Source organism: Plasmodium malariae, assembly GCF_900090045.1.
Source record: "Plasmodium malariae genome assembly, chromosome: 14".
NCBI classification, from domain to species: domain Eukaryota; phylum Apicomplexa; class Aconoidasida; order Haemosporida; family Plasmodiidae; genus Plasmodium; species Plasmodium malariae.
Genome location: NC_041788.1, coordinates 1,792,927 through 1,813,801, shown reverse-complemented (window position 1 = coordinate 1,813,801; position 20,875 = coordinate 1,792,927). Strand labels below are relative to the sequence as shown.

The 20,875-nt window shown below is 25.0% G+C and overlaps 6 protein-coding genes across 6 annotated transcripts; 5 read left to right on the top strand and 1 right to left on the bottom strand.

Annotated features, from left to right (window-relative positions):
- Positions 1–179: 179 nt before the first annotated feature.
- On the top strand, positions 180–2,033 carry PmUG01_14049100 (geranylgeranyl transferase type2 beta subunit, putative; the record flags this gene model as incomplete). The annotated part of the gene is made up of 2 exons (XM_029008059.1): positions 180–1,342; positions 1,559–2,033. The coding sequence occupies 2 exons, from the start codon at positions 180–182 to the stop codon at positions 2,031–2,033; spliced, it is 1,638 nt and encodes a 545-aa protein (XP_028864386.1).
- Positions 2,034–2,995: 962 nt separating this feature from the next.
- On the top strand, positions 2,996–3,707 carry SET5 (histone-lysine N-methyltransferase, putative; the record flags this gene model as incomplete). Its single annotated transcript, XM_029008058.1, has 2 exons — positions 2,996–3,421; positions 3,600–3,707. 2 exons carry the CDS (start codon positions 2,996–2,998, stop codon positions 3,705–3,707), a joined length of 534 nt encoding a protein of 177 aa, XP_028864385.1.
- Positions 3,708–4,332: 625 nt separating this feature from the next.
- Positions 4,333–8,666, bottom strand: PmUG01_14048900 (GPI ethanolamine phosphate transferase 3, putative; the record flags this gene model as incomplete). The annotated part of the gene is made up of 4 exons (XM_029008057.1): positions 4,333–4,443; positions 4,597–4,669; positions 4,847–5,935; positions 6,238–8,666. 4 exons carry the CDS (start codon positions 8,664–8,666, stop codon positions 4,333–4,335), a joined length of 3,702 nt encoding a protein of 1,233 aa, XP_028864384.1.
- A 1,265-nt stretch (positions 8,667–9,931) lies between these two features.
- On the top strand, positions 9,932–10,649 carry PmUG01_14048800 (conserved Plasmodium protein, unknown function; the record flags this gene model as incomplete). Its single annotated transcript, XM_029008056.1, has 2 exons — positions 9,932–10,176; positions 10,460–10,649. 2 exons carry the CDS (start codon positions 9,932–9,934, stop codon positions 10,647–10,649), a joined length of 435 nt encoding a protein of 144 aa, XP_028864383.1.
- A 1,684-nt stretch (positions 10,650–12,333) lies between these two features.
- Positions 12,334–15,256, top strand: PmUG01_14048700 (conserved Plasmodium protein, unknown function; the record flags this gene model as incomplete). Its single annotated transcript, XM_029008054.1, has 2 exons — positions 12,334–14,906; positions 15,172–15,256. The coding sequence occupies 2 exons, from the start codon at positions 12,334–12,336 to the stop codon at positions 15,254–15,256; spliced, it is 2,658 nt and encodes an 885-aa protein (XP_028864382.1).
- A 2,084-nt stretch (positions 15,257–17,340) lies between these two features.
- PmUG01_14048600 (proline--tRNA ligase, putative) lies at positions 17,341–19,683 on the top strand (the record flags this gene model as incomplete). The annotated part of the gene is made up of 1 exon (XM_029008053.1): positions 17,341–19,683. One exon carries the CDS (start codon positions 17,341–17,343, stop codon positions 19,681–19,683), a length of 2,343 nt encoding a protein of 780 aa, XP_028864381.1.
- Between the last annotated feature and the right edge of the window lie 1,192 nt (positions 19,684–20,875).

Here is a 20,875-nt window from a genome sequence, read left to right as displayed (position 1 = left end):
CGCCTTTTTTTTTTTTTTTTTTTCTTATACTTAATACCCCACTATATTTTCTTCTAACACAGCAAGTCATCACGTAACATATTGTTTGCTCTATCATAACTGCTACAACGGCTACTATCACCATTTCATATATTTACACATCTACTTCCACGGACACACATATCCCTTTGCTTATTTGCATGGGTTATAACATGTACGGACTTTTAAACGAGGAACTTGACCTAAACCTGCATGAGAAATATTTTCTAAACACGATAACTGAAAAATTAGGAAAAACATATAATGAGAGTAGATCATCTAACAAATACGAGTCCCTGTTTCTGAGTGGTGTTTTTTGGGTACTTAGCGGCCTTTCAATAATAAACAAAGATAGAAGAAATTTGAACGAAGTATTAGATAACAACATAATAGAGTTAATATACATATTAGTTATGCAATGTTTGGAAAAAAAAAAAATTAAGGAAAAATATATTTACAATTTAAAAAAAGAAAAGTATCTTTTATCAAATGAAGATGTTCATAATATAATTAATACATCTAAATATGATAACAATTTTGATAAAAAAAGTTATACAAAAAGAAAAAAATTGGAACGCACAAGAATTATCCATGATTCTACGGAAAAAAATTGTTCTGAGAAAGTAAAAAATATTAATAATATTGATATAGATAGTGAAGAAAATAGCAGCAAAATGAGAGAACCTAAACACTCTAAGTTGATCAATGACGGTGAAGAAACAACGTCTAAAAAAAGACCCTTTAGCAAAATTAATGTAAAATTAAATAAATCAATGAATAACTTGTCTTGTTCAGAAAAAAAAAAAAAAAAAAAAAAATTTATCGTAAGAGGCTTTAGTCCTTGCAATAAAAAATTCCTATACGAAGCAAATGTAATATCCACATTAAGTGCTATTCAGATTTTGTTTCTATTAAATAAAACCAGTGAAGATGACATAAGTACGAAAATTTTGTTAGAGATATATAATTTTATATATTTTATTTTCGATGCTGACAGAGGATTTTTTTATTTTTCTTTGAATAGTTTACGATATCGTTTTGATGGTGATATGCGTTTCATGTTTTGTTCATTAGCTATTTTATATTTTATAAAACTTTTATTGAAGAAAAGGAATATAAATATACATATATACAAATATAAGGAGAAATGTACACAATGGATTTCAAGCTGTTTTAACATAGATGGAGGGTTTTCAAGCCTTCCAGGGTCAGAATCTCATGCAGGAACGACATTTTGTGCAATTAGTTCTTTAAACTTGTTGAAGGGAAAAAGTTATGAAAATTATTTTTTAGAGAACAGACTATTAAAAAGGAGATTAATTAGGTATAAGAATAGGGTTATGAATATATGTCACCTGCACATATGTTCACGTAGAAGTGTACGTTTATGCATATATATAAATGTGCATTTGTGAGGATGCAACGTTTTAACCTTTGAATGAGGGAAGTAAACTGGTTACATTTACATTAATGATAATTTTATGCATCATTAATTTGTTATTAGTATTATTTTATTTTTTATTTTTTTTTAAATTTTTAGATGGCTATGTGATAGATATGAAAATTTTGGCATTAATGGAAGAGTAGGAAAAGATCATGATGTTTGTTATGCATGGTGGGTTTTGGGTAGTTTAGTTTCTTTGAAAACTAATTTAAGTGAACTATTTAATGTGAATATTTTAATAAATTTTATTTTGAAATGTCAGGATAGAAATAATGGTGGATTTTCAAGAGTAGAACAAAATGAAAATAATTTTAAGAAAGAAAATTTTAATTATTACCAAGAGGAACAATTAACATACAAAGAAACGGACCCATTCCACACCTTCTTTTCCTTATGCGCCTTATCACTTATATATTATAATGTTAATTATTACAAGAAGAAAGCAAAGCGAAAATGTGTACTCTATGATAATGCAGTGTTTCCTCAATATTTCGAACACGTTCTGCGAAGGCTAAAACACATACACGAATCTTTTGCAATGCCCATAGATATGATAAAGAGTCCCCTTTAAACCGTCAATGATATATATATTAATTTGTGCGTGAATATGTATATATATATGTGTATGTACATAATTAAGTGTATAACATTTTAGTGTAAAACAAAATTTGATTTTTTTTGTTGAATGTCGAGGAACCATTCGATAAGTATATATATATATATATATATATATATATATATATATATTTACATATGTTTGTGTGTTTATATGTGCCTTCTCATTTGTCATAGTCCTCTCCATTTTTGTGCTTACAACATTTCCTTTATTTTGACACAGTAAAAATTTATTTGTTTATTAAAGATGAAGAAAAATTTTAATGAACTATGCACCTGCATATATGCTTTACAATTTAAAATTGAAATTATAATATATATTTAAACTTTTGAAAAAAATTAATTAAAAATAAAGGAACGCCACTTAAAAAAGAAGGTGACGATTGTTGTTAAGGGGTTTATTCAGTACAAGATATATATTTATATTTACGAGCATACATATATTATATATATATATATATGTGGAAAACAATTAAATTTTTATTCTTTTATTTTTTCACACTGGAATGAGAATTTAAAAGTTCTTCTTTCATCGAATTATAAATGATATAGGTGAAATATTTTTACTCTACATGTAATGATACATTTTGTTGAAAAAAGGAAAAGGTTAAATTTCAAAATGTTATTAAAAGGGTATAGTACAATTGCCTTCGTATCACTTAGTATCGCACCTCTATAATTTTCAGATGGTTATCATTTTCTTATTAAGGACATATTAAGAAGGTTTACTAAGAATATGTTTATCTCCAAGATGAGCTATACAATAGTTGAATAACTAGTGCATACGTTGAACTTTTTGCCTCGTAATTAGCTAAGTAGGCCCATTCTTCGACTCCCCACTCAGTACGCGCAACTTCCCGCTTATCATTTATCAAATCCCAATTTTCTTCTTACATTAAGCATAAAACTTTTACCCAAATGATTGTTTTCAAAAGAATATTTCATAATTATTTTGCAAGGAATGCACTAACAAACATTTTAAAAAAGGAGGAAATAAATTTTAATGACTTGCATAAAAGAGTGTACATTGGGCGTTCTGACTACAATGGATTAGGCATATTTTCGTTAAGTAAAATAAAAAGAAATGAAATTATTGAAATTTGTCCTACTGTAAAAATAGAAAATGAAGATATACCAAAAAAATTAATAAATTATTTATTTGAAAAGAAAGAACAGAATATGAATAAACAAATTGTTCAAATTTTGACAAAAAAAGACGAAACCGCAAATTATAAACTCTTCCCCTTAGGTTATGGTATTTTATATAATCACTCCAATTCACCGAATGCATTTGTTCATATTGCTCGAATAAATAAAGAAAAGGTGAACATTAATATATTTACTGTTTTATTCTTTCATATTATCTGATAGCTTTTGAAGCAACACACTTTAACTTCTTCATTTTTTACATTATCTCCATTCATTAATTTAATTTTTTTTTTTTTTTTTTTTTTATGGTAATTCGTTTACATTTCTATATAATGCCTGTACTTACAACTTTTGTATATTTTTACGACAATAGGAAACAGTTGTTTCAAGTCAAATTATGATATTTCGTGCTCAAAGGGATATACAGAAAAATGAAGAAATATTTATCTCGTATGGACAATGTTGGTGGAGGGTAAGCTAGTCATATATATATACTTATAGATTAAAAGAAGTATCAAAAGTTAAAAAAATAAAAACTAAGAAAGATTAACAACTATTCGCTCGAAATGTACATATGCTGTTATGCATATTCATATAATTATATGAATTCGTGTGTATATTATATACGGAAGAAAAACAACAAGATTTGTTCAAATAAAAAAATAATGCACTCTAAAATGACAGCAAACGATACATATAAATATAATTTAAAAATTGTGATTCCTAAATCAAAAAAAAAAAAAAAAAAAAGTTAAGAAAATATTTAAAAAAAAGATACCATTAGGGAAGTGTTATTAAGTGATAGAAAAAAAAAGAAAATTAATGAAAAGAAAGGAAAAGAAATGGAAAGAAATAGAAAGAAATAGAAAGAAATAGAAAGAAGTGTAGTCATATACATATGTAATATCCACATATTAAATACATTAATTTATTTACCACCATTTATATTTATGGAGCAACTGGGCAAGTTTTTTTTTTTTTTATTTATAATTGTCTTAATTAATTTTTCCTTTTTTTTCCCCTTTATGCAAAAGGATAGAAACTGGGAGCCACTTAACAAAGAAGACACAATGAAAAAAATATTTTATCCTTGTGAAAATGAATGATTATCTTAAAAATATACTCTTGGTTATTAATAAAATAATCATAGAAAGAACAGTATAAGTTATAACTATAGAAGACAAATAAAAATAATTCGGTAAAAAATAGTCGTGTAGCTGAAAAAAACCATAAAAAAAAAAAAAAAAAAATGTATTGTGAGCTGTGTATGTAATACGATTGCATGTATCTTCCTGTAAATATGTACGCATATATATTTTATTAACATTTTTTCTTATTATTATTCCAATTTTTTTTAGTGATATTTTTACCATAATGTGAAAATCCAAATAAAAAGCGACCCACAGAGACGTAACGCACTTTACACAAAGCAAGAAGAAGCCCCTGACAAAAAAAAAAAAAGGAAATTAAAAAAAAAAAAAAAAATGTGTATTATAGTTACGTAAGTATGTATGCACGCACATGTTCATACGTATTTCCAGTGTGCATATGTAAGGTATCTAAAGATAATTCATCCAATTGGGCATTTAGTTTTGTTGATGCATCCGACATTTTACTTACTTAAACAAAAAATTGAATAATGGATAAAAGTAAAAATTATAAAAATCCTTCTCATTAAAGGATTCCATAATCATTATCTTTCTTAAATTAAAAATGTAAATGATGAATATAAAAGAAAATAACATAGGAAAAAAAACATGCATAAATATATATATCTGACTAAGCGGCCAAACATATTTGTTAAAACCAATATATGCTGAAATTAACGGTAGATTAGTAAAAACAAATTTCTGTCCCGTTAAAAAAAAACTATATTTTAAAAGTATAAAAGACAATATATAAAAATCTGTTTCATTAATATAAAAGAATGAAATATTTCTAATTAATTTATAAACTTGAATTTGTGTAATATCTGAATGATTTAGGTAATTACATTTATCTAATATACTTTCTCTTTGTTCTTCAAGCTTAAGATAAAACTTTTCTTTTACCGATGTATTCACAGTAAATTTTTCCTTTATATATATTTCTTCTTTTGAGTTAATGAACATATCTATGTTTCTGTTTTCCCGAATCCACATAAGTTTAACGTTATTTATATCTTGGTTTTTTCTTGAATTGTTCATACTTATAAAATAGAAATAAAAAAATAACAATGTCATATAAAAAAATACCATTACACTTAAATTCGTATTACTGTATATAATAAGAGATAACTGCAGTGCAGACATAAGTATTAGAAAGAAACTAATAGAAACTTCATAAATCTTTTGATAGGAATCTTCTATTTTTTCTTTTTCTATTATGCTATTTTTTCTTAATAAAACAAATGCAATTAGTGAAAAGGTCAATATATAAATAATTGGAGGAAACCAAAATATAAGATGATCATTAATTTTTTGCAAAAATAAAACAACAAGAATGAACTGTATGGTCCATCCTACTATCATTGTTGTTTTTATTTTCTTCCTTAATAATTTGTGTATGTTACAATTTATTAACAATATACTAAAAAAATAAAAAGTAATAGGCAGTGCTATATTCAAAACTGATCTTTTTAAAAATAATTTTTCCTTGTCATGCACAAAATAGCTAGGCAGAAAACTGACAGACATATTGATTATTAAAGCGGCTAGAAGGAGCAGCTCCCTGAAAAGAAAAAGGTAAAAAGAAAGGAAACATAGTAATACGAAAAATAAATACATACATGTATAAATGTAAATATGAATGCACACATGCATAAAGATACAAATACATGCATACATATAAAAATATAAATACATAAAACAAGCGCATGTACATATACATATCTGAATATATGTGTAATGAGTGCTACACATAATTTTAAATCTTTTATTCACTTCGCCTTTTTTCGTCTTCCCGTAATGCATATATATATGCGCATATATACATGTATACATGCATGGTGGCATTTGCATATATGTGGTTACCTAAAAAATTGATAGGAAAGATAGCGTTCGCACGTTCGTGTGGAAGAGAGCACATGAACAATTAATATGAGGTGAATGAAATGATTCTCACTATATATGTAGTTAAAGGACATTAAAAATAAGCTCCACACAATAACAAATATAAAAAATTTATTATTCTTAATTATTTGAATTGATTTCTTTTCTATGGAAATAAAACAACATATCTTATGAAATATATTAGGAAAGACAATACTAGCACTTTTTGAAGCGCTTCTTTTAATTATAATTAATAAACACTTAAGTAAACCAAAAAATTTTTGAAAAAATTTTTTATTAGATCCTTTTTGGTATATGTCTTTTCTATTATTATAATTATGAAAATAATCACTTTCTTGGTGTTGTATTCCCTTAAATGTAATTAAGTCTTCGTCTAAAAAAAGATTGGATATTAGACTTAATTTCGAATAAATAAAAAATCTGGAAATATCTTTATATTTATTTTTTGAAAATATATGGAACACTAGAAAGAATAAAAATACAAATGGCAACAACATTATGTATATGTTTCCATTAAAAAAATCAAATGTAATTACTATAATAAACAGAAATATTAGAATAAAAATTAGACTACTAGCTGTAATGGATTTATGATAATAATTTAACTTAGAATAATGATAAAACAACTTAAGTATTAGAAAATAAAAAATACATATTGCAAAACTTAAAATTATAAAAGATTTTTTTTTTATACTAAAAATAAAATAGAAATACTTTTGAGTAATTTGCATTAAATTTCTCATTTTATTTATATATTCTATATATGACTCTTTTTCAATATTTAACATTTCTTCATTGTCTATAAACTCTTTATCAGGTTTGAAAAAACACGATTTTTTTTCTTCTATTTGTTTCCAACCATTTTTAATAAGAAAATAATTCTCATTTTTATCTACTGTATAATTTTTTTCATATTCATTTAAATATCTATTTATTTGCCAAAGATTTGCATAATTTAACTCAGCAATGTAATGTAAATCTAATAAATCATAGTATATGTTAGATTGATTTTTATTATACCTTTGCGTATTTTTTTTTTTGTTATCTTTTTCTCCTATATTTATAATGGTATTTGTCTTATATGCACTCGGAAGGATATCTAGAATAACATTTCCTATATTGCAAAATGGCACAGTTGAACCAATTAAAAATGATAGAGTACTAATTAAATTTATCTGTTTTGTATGCTTAACATTGTAAAAATAAGATTTATCCCTATGCGCATTACGTAAAACTGAATGATGTCTTATGTAGCTTTCTTTTCCTCTTGTATTATTATCAGGACCGAGAGAAGCATCAGAAGGGGAAGAACTTCTATGCAAGATTTCCCTATCATATAATACTAAATTTTTACTATCTATATTTTTATCCATATTCATAAAACCCAGAGGAGAATAAACGAATAAAGCACTATCTATTTCATCTGCGCTAAAACCACCATGATCTCCTGAATCCATTTGACCATGATCTCCAAAAACTACAAAAAGTGTTTTATGCTTTTGTTCTAATTTTATTTTCTTAATTATATCATGGATAAGGATATCAAAGTTCTTTATTACATTTTTCATTATTTTAGAATTTGTCTTTTTCACATGTCCTACATGATCAACACCTAACATATGGACATAGATAATGTCCCAATAACTTAAAGAATATTCTTTATAAAAATGATTTTTTGATTTTATATCTAAAGAATATAAATCAAACATATTAAAACTTTCATATACTAATTTCTTAGTTATATTTCTTGTTAATTTTGTAATAGTTTCATCACCAATGGCAATAATTGTTTTCTTGTTTGAATGAAGTTGCTCAACAAAATTATCTTGTATATTTTCATTTGGACTAAAATTCTCATTTAAATCCATATAATTTGGTATTGTCCCAATCAACATAGATTTTAATCTTGACGTAGTTACAGTAGGTGCATCCGCTTCAAATCTAAATAATCTAGAGTTTTTCTTTTCATTTTTCAATATATTATGTAAATTCAGCATATTATTTAGAAAATACTTGACTTCATCTTTTTGCTTCTCTTGTCCACTAAGAGTTTCATCCTTTTCCTTTTCTTTACTATAATTTGGGTCGTAAAGAGCAAAATCAAACCTAAGAGAATCTATTAATAGAATTATTATTCTATTGTATGGTGCATTTATTATTGAATGTACATGTTTTTTTTTCTTTAAAAATTCTATATATTCATCACCGAACACTTTTCTACTAAAAATTTCTAAATTTTCGGACTTGTTTACAATTCCTTCTCTTGGAAATAAAAATCCGTTAATAAATGAAAAATATAACAACACATTTATCAGTAAAATCATGAAAAATATTAACAAATGATTGGTTAAAAAATTGCCAAATAAATGGTACTTCGATTTCTCCTTCATTTTAGCTTTCCCAAATTCTCTTTTCCTATATACTAAACTTGGGGTAATTCACTACACATACCTACATGTACATATAGACATTCATATACATATATGTACATATATATATGGATATGCGTCTGGACGTATGTGTATTTGCGTGCACATAAGCATTTATATATGGCATATACCAAAAATGAAGGTAAAAATTAGAACAATTAAGGGGGGCGGGTGAAAAAAAAAAAAAAAATATTGATATTTTACACTAAATCCTATTTCTCATATGTAGGTACAGCTTCTACCATTTAAGTATGTATCTACTATACTCAGTATTGCATATATATAGTAATGCACAAAAGTTAGCAGGCACTGCTTATGTTTAGTTCAATTAAAAAATTAAGAACTACAAAGAAGGTGAAAAAATAAATATATGACCATGCATATACGCATAATAAATACATGTTGAAACGACAAATTAAATTTGTGAAAAGTATTACGTAGAATAAATACAATTTATAATGATCTAAAATGTCATAAAAACTCAAATCCAAAAATATCATGTAAATATGCGAATAATAATAGAAAAGAATTCTCATGGCATAAAGAACAAAATTTCAGGATAGAATATACACTGATATTAGGAAGAAAAATAATTAATGTTTAAAGTTGTTTACTTCTACATTTTCTCATTCTCTCATTATATTATTTTTTCTTTTTTTCAACATTTCATAAATTGAAAAAAAAAGCCGGGAAGAAAGAAAAAAAAAAAATGTACAACATATATTTTTCTCTGTAGTTATATATATATTTATACACTTCAATATTGACCTATTTATTCAATTTTATATAAGCGTACATTTGTATATTTGTATATATGCACATTTGTATATTTGTATATATGCACATTTGTATATTTGTATATATGTACATTTGTATATTTGTATATATGTACATTTGTATATTTGTTCATATGTACATTCTGTACATTTGTATATTTATACAATAGTATATTTATATAATTGTATATATATATAATTGTACATTTATATATTTACACATTGGATTATATTTATGCCCTGGCATTTAATAGTGTTTAGCACATAAAAAAGGTATAAAAATTTTTCGTTGTATAAGGAATTTAATACATTTAAAGTAGGCTTACAATTTGAACAGCATTTGTAAAAAACATATATAGCCTTCAATAGTTGAATTAAACGTATACTAATCTTTACAAAATTGTTGTGAATAATTTTTTGTAAAATTAAAAAGAAAATTGCCAACTAAAAATGTTTAAGTTTCAACAGCTAAGAAAGGGTTGGAGTGAATTAAGTAAAACTGCAAAATTAGTGTATGGTTGTTTCTTTTTTAACATTACTTTGCTTATGGGAATAACAACTAAAAGACACATGGCCAATAAGAAAGCAGCAGATTTTTATACGAATAAAATAATCAATTCCAATAGCGAAAATCGGGACTGGAGTTGTTACAATTCAGCCAAGCAATATCGATACGAGTGCGCTTACTTAAACGAGTAAGCATTTATATAAATATATATATATATTCTGGCTTATAGTTCTAAAAAAAAGATATACCTACATATATACACAAATATGAGAATATGAAAAAATAGCTGCTTTTATACACACATATATTACATTTAAGAATGTCGTATCTTAGAGTACATGCAGTTAACTTCTGTATACGCATACTTATAGTAATATTGTGTATACATTAAAATATTATATGTGATAATGTTCTTTTTTTTTGTTTTTTTTTTTTTTCATCATCACTTTTCTTTTGCTTCTCTCTTGTAGGGAAGAAATAGAACAATTAGGTATATGCCAAAATCTACTTTTTGAATTAGAAGATTGTAGAAATGAGTTATATAAACATATAAAGGAAGATACACCAGCTATGAAAAATATTCCTTACATTATAAACAAACCTTCGTGGTTAAGAGACCCAAGGTGGTTTCAAAATTTACAAAACCAAAAGAATGAATGATTTTTTAACTAATAAAAAATACTTGTACTTTATTTAAAATTAAATGCTCTATTAACATATTTTTAATGCTACTGAAGTGTTATAAACCTATGTGCTAATCGTATAATATACATATTTTTTGTTTATAAAAAAGAATATTTTTTTTTTTTTTTTTTGCCATTTTTCCAATCATATGCATAAAATATATAATATATATGCATAGGTGTAAAAAAATTTATATATTAAATGAAGAATTCTCTTCACCGCTCTTTTTTTTTTTTTTTTTTCTTTGAAGATTACAACTAATATTTTTTGCTTAAATTGTATTTACATATAGACCAATAAAAAATATGTTTTTTTTTTTTTTTTTAATTTTTATTAAACTATTACTTATAAGTAAATTTCTTTTTTTTTCTTAGTCCTCTTCACATTAACCATTGATGTGGTTAGGGAATGTGCTCTAATATATTATAATACATTTTAAGTTTGTGTACCTCTTTCTTTCCCAAGTTATATATTTTTTTCATTTTTTAAATAATGTATAAAGCGCTATATTTGTAGCAATATTTGAATTATTTATGAGTTATTCTTGATGTGAATTCCCTTAAAAAATGTTATATATACTAATGTATAAATATATTATATATATATTTGTATGTACATTTGAATACATGTACCACGAATACATTCTAATGAATAAAATTACTTTTATATTTTTCATCTTTGTTGGCATTCTTTTAATTCCAGTTCGTATTTATATATTTTTCGTATATTCTTAAATAACACATAATTTGTTTTTTCGAGTAAATTACAACATGAGGTTTTCAAAAATTTAATAATTTTTAATGTCATTTTATATACGTTCAAAATATAGCATTTTCTCAATCCCCTTCAATTATTTTTTACGTAAAAAAAAGCCCTTTTCCCCCTTTATGCATACATGTACGATATATATATGTACACATACATACGAACATACATAAATACATACATACGTGCATACATAAATACATACATACGTACATACATATATACATACATACGTTCATACATATATACATACATACGTACATACATATATACATACATACGTACATACATATATATATACATACGTACATAAATACATACATACATAAATACATACATAAATACATACATACGTACATACATATATACATACATACGTACATACATAAATACATACATACATAAATACATAAATACATACATATATACATACATATATCTATATAAAAGGATAAATAATATACATACCTATTTTGACGTACTGAACAGAATTGTTTGCAAAAATATAAAAAATTGAGAACAATTTTTAGAAGTAATAATAAAAGAAAAAAAGGACTGAATTGCAGTGATATAAACGCTATCCGCGATTAATATGCCTGTAGAAAAGGTTTTAAAAAATAAACAAAATAGAAATATATGTGTTAAAAATAAAAATAAGAGGTGTAACAGTAAGTGAACCAGGCAATTGCATGAAAGTGAAATACCGCAAGGAGAAAAAGATAAAAAAAAAAAAAAAAAAAAAAAAAAAGAGCAAAAAGGAATAGAAGTAGAAGGGGAAGTAGAATTCGAATTAGAAGTCACATTAGAGATAACTTGAAAATTGCAGAAAGGCAAAAAGTAAATTACACAACAGAATCAACCCCTCTCTTTATCTCAATATTAATGAAAAGCACGTATGAACTTGTGTGAATTTGTAGGAAAAATGAAAAAGGAAGTAGATTTTAACTTATGTTATGATGAAGAGAAGAAAAGCTTGATAGGCTTGTTAATAGAAAACAATTTCGATGAAATATATGAACCGTTAACAACTGAAAGCTTAAGGTTTTTTTTACCACTAAATGGTGTTTGCTTAATTGATTATCAGTTGCATTTCTTCAGGCAAAACAATATTAAGAAAATATATATTGTAGTTACTCATCATGAAAAAGAATTGTTAAAGTATATAGAGAATCTCCAGAGATGCAAAAAAAAATATCATGATTTAGATATCGAAATTATAAAAATGAACAAAAAAATAAAAACATTAGGAGATGTATTAAGAGATTTTAAAACATGTGTAGAAATTTATAATGACGTTTTATTATTACTTTCTGATACTATTCCAATCGCAAATATAAAGGAAATAATTAAGGCTCATTTTACAAATAAAGAAAAATGTAAGAACCAAATTATGACACTTATATTATCTCATTGTACAGATGAAAATAAATCACTTAACGATGATTTTGTAATTGCTTATGATAATTTTACTTTCAAACTTTTATTATTTGAATCGTTAAAAAATAAAAATTATTTAATAATAACTAATGAAATATTTGATGAAGTAAATACAAAGGATAAAAAAACCTTGAAAAGGGATGAAAAGTTACCCCAGTTAAAAATAGGTGATAATAAGGAATTGAACTTAGGTTCTTTTAATTTAAACACATCTACAAATTCGATAATAATTTCATACGATTTAGTATTACCAAACATTTTTATTATAACACCACAAGTTTTCAAACTTTTTGAAGATAATTTTGATTATCAATGTATGCGTAAAGATTTTATATATAATATATTGAAACAAGAAATAAAAATAGAAGAAATATATGTACACGAATTAAATAATGATTATAATTATACAGAATGTAATCAAATTATTACGACATTATCAGATTTTAGAATTTATTTTAAATTCTTTAAAACATTAATTGAAAGAAATATTCATCCGTTCTTGTCAAATGCTAATCATCTTCTTCCAGATTTTCCGAAGATTATTTTCTCGGAACCTGGTCTATATAAATCAAAAAGTGCTACTATTAATGATACGTGTAAATTATTAAAAATTGTATTAATAGAAAGCTATACTGAAATATTAGAAAACTCTACCATCGAAAACTCAGTTATATGTAAAAATTGTAAAATTGGAAAAAACGTTAAAATTACAAATAGTATTATAGGGAAAAATTCAATTATAAAAGACAATGTAATTATTCTTAGTTCATATATTAGTGAAAATACTATTATAAATGATAATGTTTTTATTGATGAATGTTGTGTTATTGGTAGAAATATGCATATACCATCCGATGTCAAAATAGATAAATATACCCGACTAAGTATTTATAAATATCTCAAGGATAAATTGAAGCTAGAGAAAAAAAATATAGAGGATGATACTTTAAATGGATGGTCAAAAAAAAGAAGCATTGAGCTTAACAGTACGGAACATACCATTCAACAAGAGCACATCTCGGTAAAAGTAGAAAGGGAGGATAATACCTTCATCGAAATTCCAAATGAGACATATAATAAAGCCGTAATCAGCGATTTATGTGTTGAGCGGGGGGAAGAGATAGATGCTAATAAAGTTAAGGGAGAAAAGGATCCGAAAAAGGACAAGGAACAGGTTTACGCAGAAAAGGAAGAGGAATATGTGAATACGCAAAAAGAAGAGGAAAATATGTACATAGAAAATAAAAAGAAAGATGTGAGTGCAGAAAAAGAAGAGAAAGATAGCACATTTGAAAACAACGAATGTAATATTTTTAATTCAGAGCCATTTGAAATAAGTAATTATGTAGTAAAGACAAAATACACAGATGACCAGTTAAGGCTATTTTCGTTAATTGGCAATGTGGAAAATTATATAAAATTAAAAATCCCAAGTTCCTCAGAATATGATTCAGAACAAGACACTGAAGAAGAGTCCATATATTCTACATCAAAAATTTATACATCACTAAGTGATACCAATGTTAGTGATAAGGAAGACGAATCTAACAGTATGAATTCTTTAAATTTAAATGATGTAAATAACCATTTTAATAAAATAAATATAGAAAATGAAAAATTAACTTTTTCAAACGAAATATCTTTATTATGCAAAGAAGCTATTGAGAAACCCCAATTTATGAGTCATAAAATTTTAGAAATGAAAAGTTTTAGACTTTCTTTAAATTACACAGATTTAGATATTATTATATCATTTTTTCCTATTGTTTGGGACTTTATGAATAAATTAGAATTTGATAAAAATACATGGGTAGATAATTTTGATAACGTTAAATTAGACTTACTATTTTCTTCGTTCCTTTTAGATGATCAGTTATATTATGAAACAGTATATGGCTTAATATTGAATTATTCCAAAAAACAGTATTTAAAAGATAATGTAAAAAACAGCATATATGGACCAGACAAATTATGCGGCGCTTTTGAATATATCTACCACTCAGACATATTTGAATTTAACTACTTTAATGAGTATGTTAAAAAAAAAAAATAAAAAAATAAATAAAAAAAAGAAACAACAAAGAATTAAAGAACGATAGAATGAATAAGTAGTAAATAAATACATGTACGCGTCATCTCCCCTGTGTTGTTTTGTATTCTGCTTATTAAAATGACATATGTACATGGACGCACATATATACATACACGTATATATACGTATATATATGTGTGTATATATGTATGTATGTATATATATATATGTATATTTTATTTTTATTTTTTTTTTTGTGCACAGATGGATAAACAAAAACGAGTCAGACGATTACCTGACAAATAATAAACGTCTAAAAGCCTTTGCGGAATGGCTATCAGAAGAATAACAACTTGATATTTAAATAATGGCTTTCTATATTTTTGTAATTATAATTATCATAAGTTAAAATTTTTTTTTTTTCTTGAATGTTTACTCATATATATTGTGGATATTGAAAATTTTTAATATACCAATACAGTATGTATTTATAATTTATCTTATAAGACTTACACATAATCGGTATGTACCTCTTTGGATGTTGTATTCATATTATATATATTTGTATTGTTCACAAATTATATACATTGTTTCGTTCAATTTCATTGCTTTTACATATATTATTAATTTATATTATTTTCATAATTATAATGAAATTATTTTTTTTTGTTATATGAAGATATATATTTGAGGTTTTTTATTATAGCTGTAATTGCTTCTTAGAGTCAGTTTTTCGTATAAAAATTTATTAAAAATATTTAAAATGAAAAAAGGAAAAAAAGAAATATAAAAAGTGATAATGGAGAAGTACAAAGGATATATGCATACATATATATATACATACAAATATAAATTAATACATAAATATGCATATATTTACTTGTTCGTTTACTTATTTATTAAACTACGAAAAACAATCGGCATATTAATTTCTCATGATTCATTTTGTCTTAGGAATATTCTACCAAAAAAAATTTTATCAAAAAAATAATATAATAATAAAAGCTAATTCATACATTTATAATAAAAATGCGTAATGAAGATTTTTTATATAAATTAGTAGTTGTTGCGCTATGTTATTCTATTCCTATTAGCCTCACCTCCATTAAGAAAACATAAATAAAATTTGTGGTATGGTGCGGGAATATTTATATATACATATATATAAATATACATGCATACACAAATACATAAATTAAACATTCTACATAATAATGTAGTGTTAAAGGCTTATATAAACATATGTACAGTAGGTACTACTTCTGCATAATCTTTAATTCTTGCTTCTTAACAATAGCTCATCATAAATTAAATCATGTATAAAGTTTTTTTCTTAGGATTAAAAAAAAAAAAAGAAAAAAAAAAGTGTAATTTAACAATCTTTTAAAGATCATTTCCATAATAAGGTTTGACTGCAAAAACAATCATGTATATTTAATTATTTAAATAAAATAAAGTAAAATAACTGGAGAATAACTGTTTTTCTTATGGGAAAAAATTAAAATTTTAAATACCTATATTCACTGTTTAACATGTATAACTTCATTTCTGATAATTCTGATTTTTTCTTTTTTTTTTTTTGTGCCCATAAAAATTAAAAATAGAAAAGAAAAATTAACGGGCAGATATATTTGAGTATTTTTATTTTTTTGAACCATTTCTTTAATATTAGCATTCTTCATTATTTTTTCTGGATTCAAAAGGATTAAATATATATATATATATATATATGTACGTATATATTATAGTATACATTAAAGAAAACGCACTCTCAAACTAATTCCTGATGCCATGTAACATTTAATTTTTTTTTTTTTTTTTTTCTCTTTTTGAATCGTTCGAAATTAAAGATGTTTTACATGCTTATATTTTCAATAAGAGCGAGTTGTTCTAGTAACTAAATTTACATTTACCGAAAATTTACTCTATTCGTTTCTTCTTAATTGATTATGTACATATGCATATGTATACGTGAGTATTCGCATACGTCAGTTCATTATTTTGAACATATAATGGAAACCATTGACAATTCACATTCTTTTTCATTACACATAATTCTCTTAATTAAATACAGTTAACATTCCTCATTTCTACCCTTGCATTTTTATATACGCTACTTATTTGCTTGCTCATCACATGACTAGTTTGTTTCCATAAATACGGAATTCATTTATTTCGCATATGAATTTGGTACATTGCATAATCGTAGTTACACTTGATCCTTCATACACTTACGTATAAATATGCTCGTTTCGTATTTTTTTTTTTATCTTATTCCTTAGCTTGTTTTTATATGCTTGGGTATTTATAACGCTGTACATGTATTAAGTCAGACGGTTTTGTCATATTTTTCTTTTCCTTTGCTTATATGTACATATATATATATATATATATATGTATATACATAGTACATATACACATTATCACATTTTCATGACACAAGTTATTAACTTTTTAAATAATATATTAAGGCTTAAAAATAATAATACCTACACAAATCCATTTGTTCGAACGAATTCTATTTTTATAAAAATGAACAGCATGATCAATTCTGAGGTAACTATCCCCGAAGAAGAATTACAGAAGTCGGAAAGTTTATTTAAAGAATTAACGAAATTAAAAATAAGTTACAAGGAAGTGAGGCATGGAAAGGTCAATTGCATTAAGGACCTACTAGAAATGAACTTTGAAAATTCTCATAATATAATAAAAAATTTATTTTTAAAAGATAAAAAGAAAAATTATTTTTTTATATGTACCGTAAATTGGAAAACCGTGGATTTAAAGAATTTATGCAACACATTTAAAACATCAAATTTAAGGTTTGTTGATGAAGAGAATTTAAAAAATATTTTAAATATTCATCCAGGATGTTTAACGCCATTTGCAGTTAAAAATGATAAAGATAATATTGTAAAGTTATATTTTGATGCAGAATTAAAAGAAATGGATGAAATGGTTGTCCATCCCTTGCATAATTATAGTAGCTTATATATAAAAAAAGCAGACATGCTTAAATTTTGTGAGTTGTATAACCATTCCCCAGAATATATACAAATTGAGGAGGATAAAGACAAAGGGAAAAAAGAAGATACTAAGGCGGAAGAGGAAAAAACAGGAAAACAAAACAAAAATTCTAACAGTAATAGAAATGATAAAAGAAATGATAATAGCAGCAATAGTAAAAGCAGCAGTAACAACAATAACAGTGCTAATAATAAAAATATCTATCATTCAAATGGAAAAACAGGCGTATATAACGAGGATAAATCCAAAGATTCAAATATATTAGGAATTACTTCAAAAAAATTGGACAATTTTTCAGACTGGTATACGCAAGTAATAGTTAAAAGTGAGCTAATAGAGTATTACGATATTTCAGGTTGCTATATTTTACGACCTGCTTCCTATTATATATGGGAATGTGTACAAACCTTTTTTAATAAAGAAATAAAAAAATTAAATGTAGAAAATTCTTATTTTCCCTTATTTGTTACAAAAAGTAAGTTGGAAAGGGAGAAAAATCATATTGAGGGTTTCAGTCCCGAAGTTGCATGGGTAACGAAATATGGTAGTTCTACTCTTCCTGAAGAAATAGCTATTAGACCAACTAGCGAAACGATCATGTATTCAGTTTTTTCGAAATGGATTAGATCTTATAGAGATTTGCCACTGAAATTAAATCAGTGGAATACAGTCGTTCGATGGGAATTTAAGCAGCCAACACCTTTTATCAGAACAAGAGAATTTTTATGGCAAGAAGGACATACAGCTCATAAAAATGAAGAAGAAGCAGTTAAGTTAGTGTTTGATATATTAGAATTATATAGAAGATGGTACGAAGAATGTTTAGCTGTACCAATAATAAAAGGAATAAAAAGTGAAGGTGAAAAATTTGGAGGTGCAAATTTTACATCAACTGCTGAGGCTTTTATTAGTGAAAATGGTAGAGCTATACAAGCCGCTACTTCTCATTATCTTGGTACCAATTTCGCAAAAATGTTTAAAATAGAATTTGAAGATGAAAATGAAGAAAAACAGTATGTTCATCAGACCTCATGGGGTTGTACTACAAGATCTATAGGGGTTATGATAATGACTCATGGAGATGATAAAGGTCTAGTTTTACCTCCAAATATTGCTAAATATAAAGCGGTAATTGTACCAATATTATATAAAAATACAGATGAAAATGCTATATTTAGTTATTGTAAAGATATTGAAAAAGTTTTAAAAAATGCTCAAATTAATTGTATATTTGATGATAGAGATTTATATTCTCCAGGATATAAATTTAATCATTGGGAATTAAGAGGTATACCTATAAGGATTGAAGTAGGTCCAAAAGATATTCAAAACAATTCATGTGTTTTTGTACGAAGAGATAATAATGAAAAGTTTAATGTTAAAAAAGAATCTGTTCTGTTGGAAACACAACAAATGTTGGTGGATATTCACAAAAACTTATTTTTAAAAGCAAAAAAGAAATTAGATGATTCCATTGTTAGAGTTACAAGCTTCAGTGAAGTTATGGATGCTTTAAATAAAAGGAAAATGGTTTTAGCTCCATGGTGTGAAGATATTGCCACAGAAGATGAAATAAAAAAAGAAACCCAGAGGTTATCAGTGAACCAAATTAACGCTGAAACTTCTCTATCGGGAGCTATGAAACCATTGTGCATTCCACTAGATCAACCTCCAATGCCAGAAGATACAAAATGCTTTTGGTCCGGAAAACCGGCCAAACGATGGTGCTTGTTTGGTAGAAGTTATTAAAAAGAAATCCGTTCATTTCATATTACGTATTTATTAATTTATTTACGTATTTATTTAATTATTTATTTACGTATTCTATGTATTTATTTATTTCTTATTTATTAATTTATTAATTTATTTAGTTATATACTTATTTAGTTATATACTTATTTACTTATATACTTATTTACTTATATACTTATTTAGTTATATACTTATTTAGTTATATACTTATTTAGTTATACACTTATTTAGTTATATACTTATTTAGTTATATACTTATTTAGTTATATACTTATTTATTTATTTACTTATTTATTTATTTACTCATTTATTTTATTTTGTTTATTTACTTATTTATTTTATTTTGTTTTATTTATTATTTCTTTTTTGTAATAATATTCAATCATGCACATGATGTTACTCTTATATAGTTCATTTTCATTTTGCACTGAATAGCGGGCATTTGCTCCAATTTATAGAGAGAATTTTGCCACATTTCTCCCAATTATACCTTAACATACATCATAAACAATCACATATAATATTGTATAAACAATTTTTTATATGCTAAAGTATATAGCGATGATACATGTCCTTTTGATATTTTATATAATTGTGCTTCTAAACTTTTGTACGTTGAAAAAATTTGCAAATTTCACCTTATCAGGCGTTTTTGTGTATATGTATAAACTATTTACGCAACTTTTATTTATTTAAAAAACAGAACAAAACAAAACAAAAACAAACATATATAGTCTATTAAAAGGAAACGTCTACCTTTATTCATACAAATATTTTCCTCCTTTAATTCTCCATTTATATATAAATGTTTAAAATGGTATTTAACATTATAACTGCATCTCAATATGTTTCGAAATATTTGTATTTTTTGGTAACTGACACAACTGCAAATTAAACAAGCGATATGTATATGCATGAACTACGGAATTTGGGAATTCACTTATGTTAATCCTTTTAAATTATTTTAATTTTTTTCCCACATATATATGGACATGTTAGAAGTTTTAATCTGTGTTTAATTTCTTTATTTTTTAAGCAAGGCTATTTCCCTTTTTAAGTGATAAATTTTTTAACATACGAACTTTACATTATATTTAAGAATTATACTTATTAGCCCTAAAACGTCGTATTATGTTTTTTTTTTTTTTTTTTTTTTTCAACATACATTTTTTATCATGTAAAATTCCTA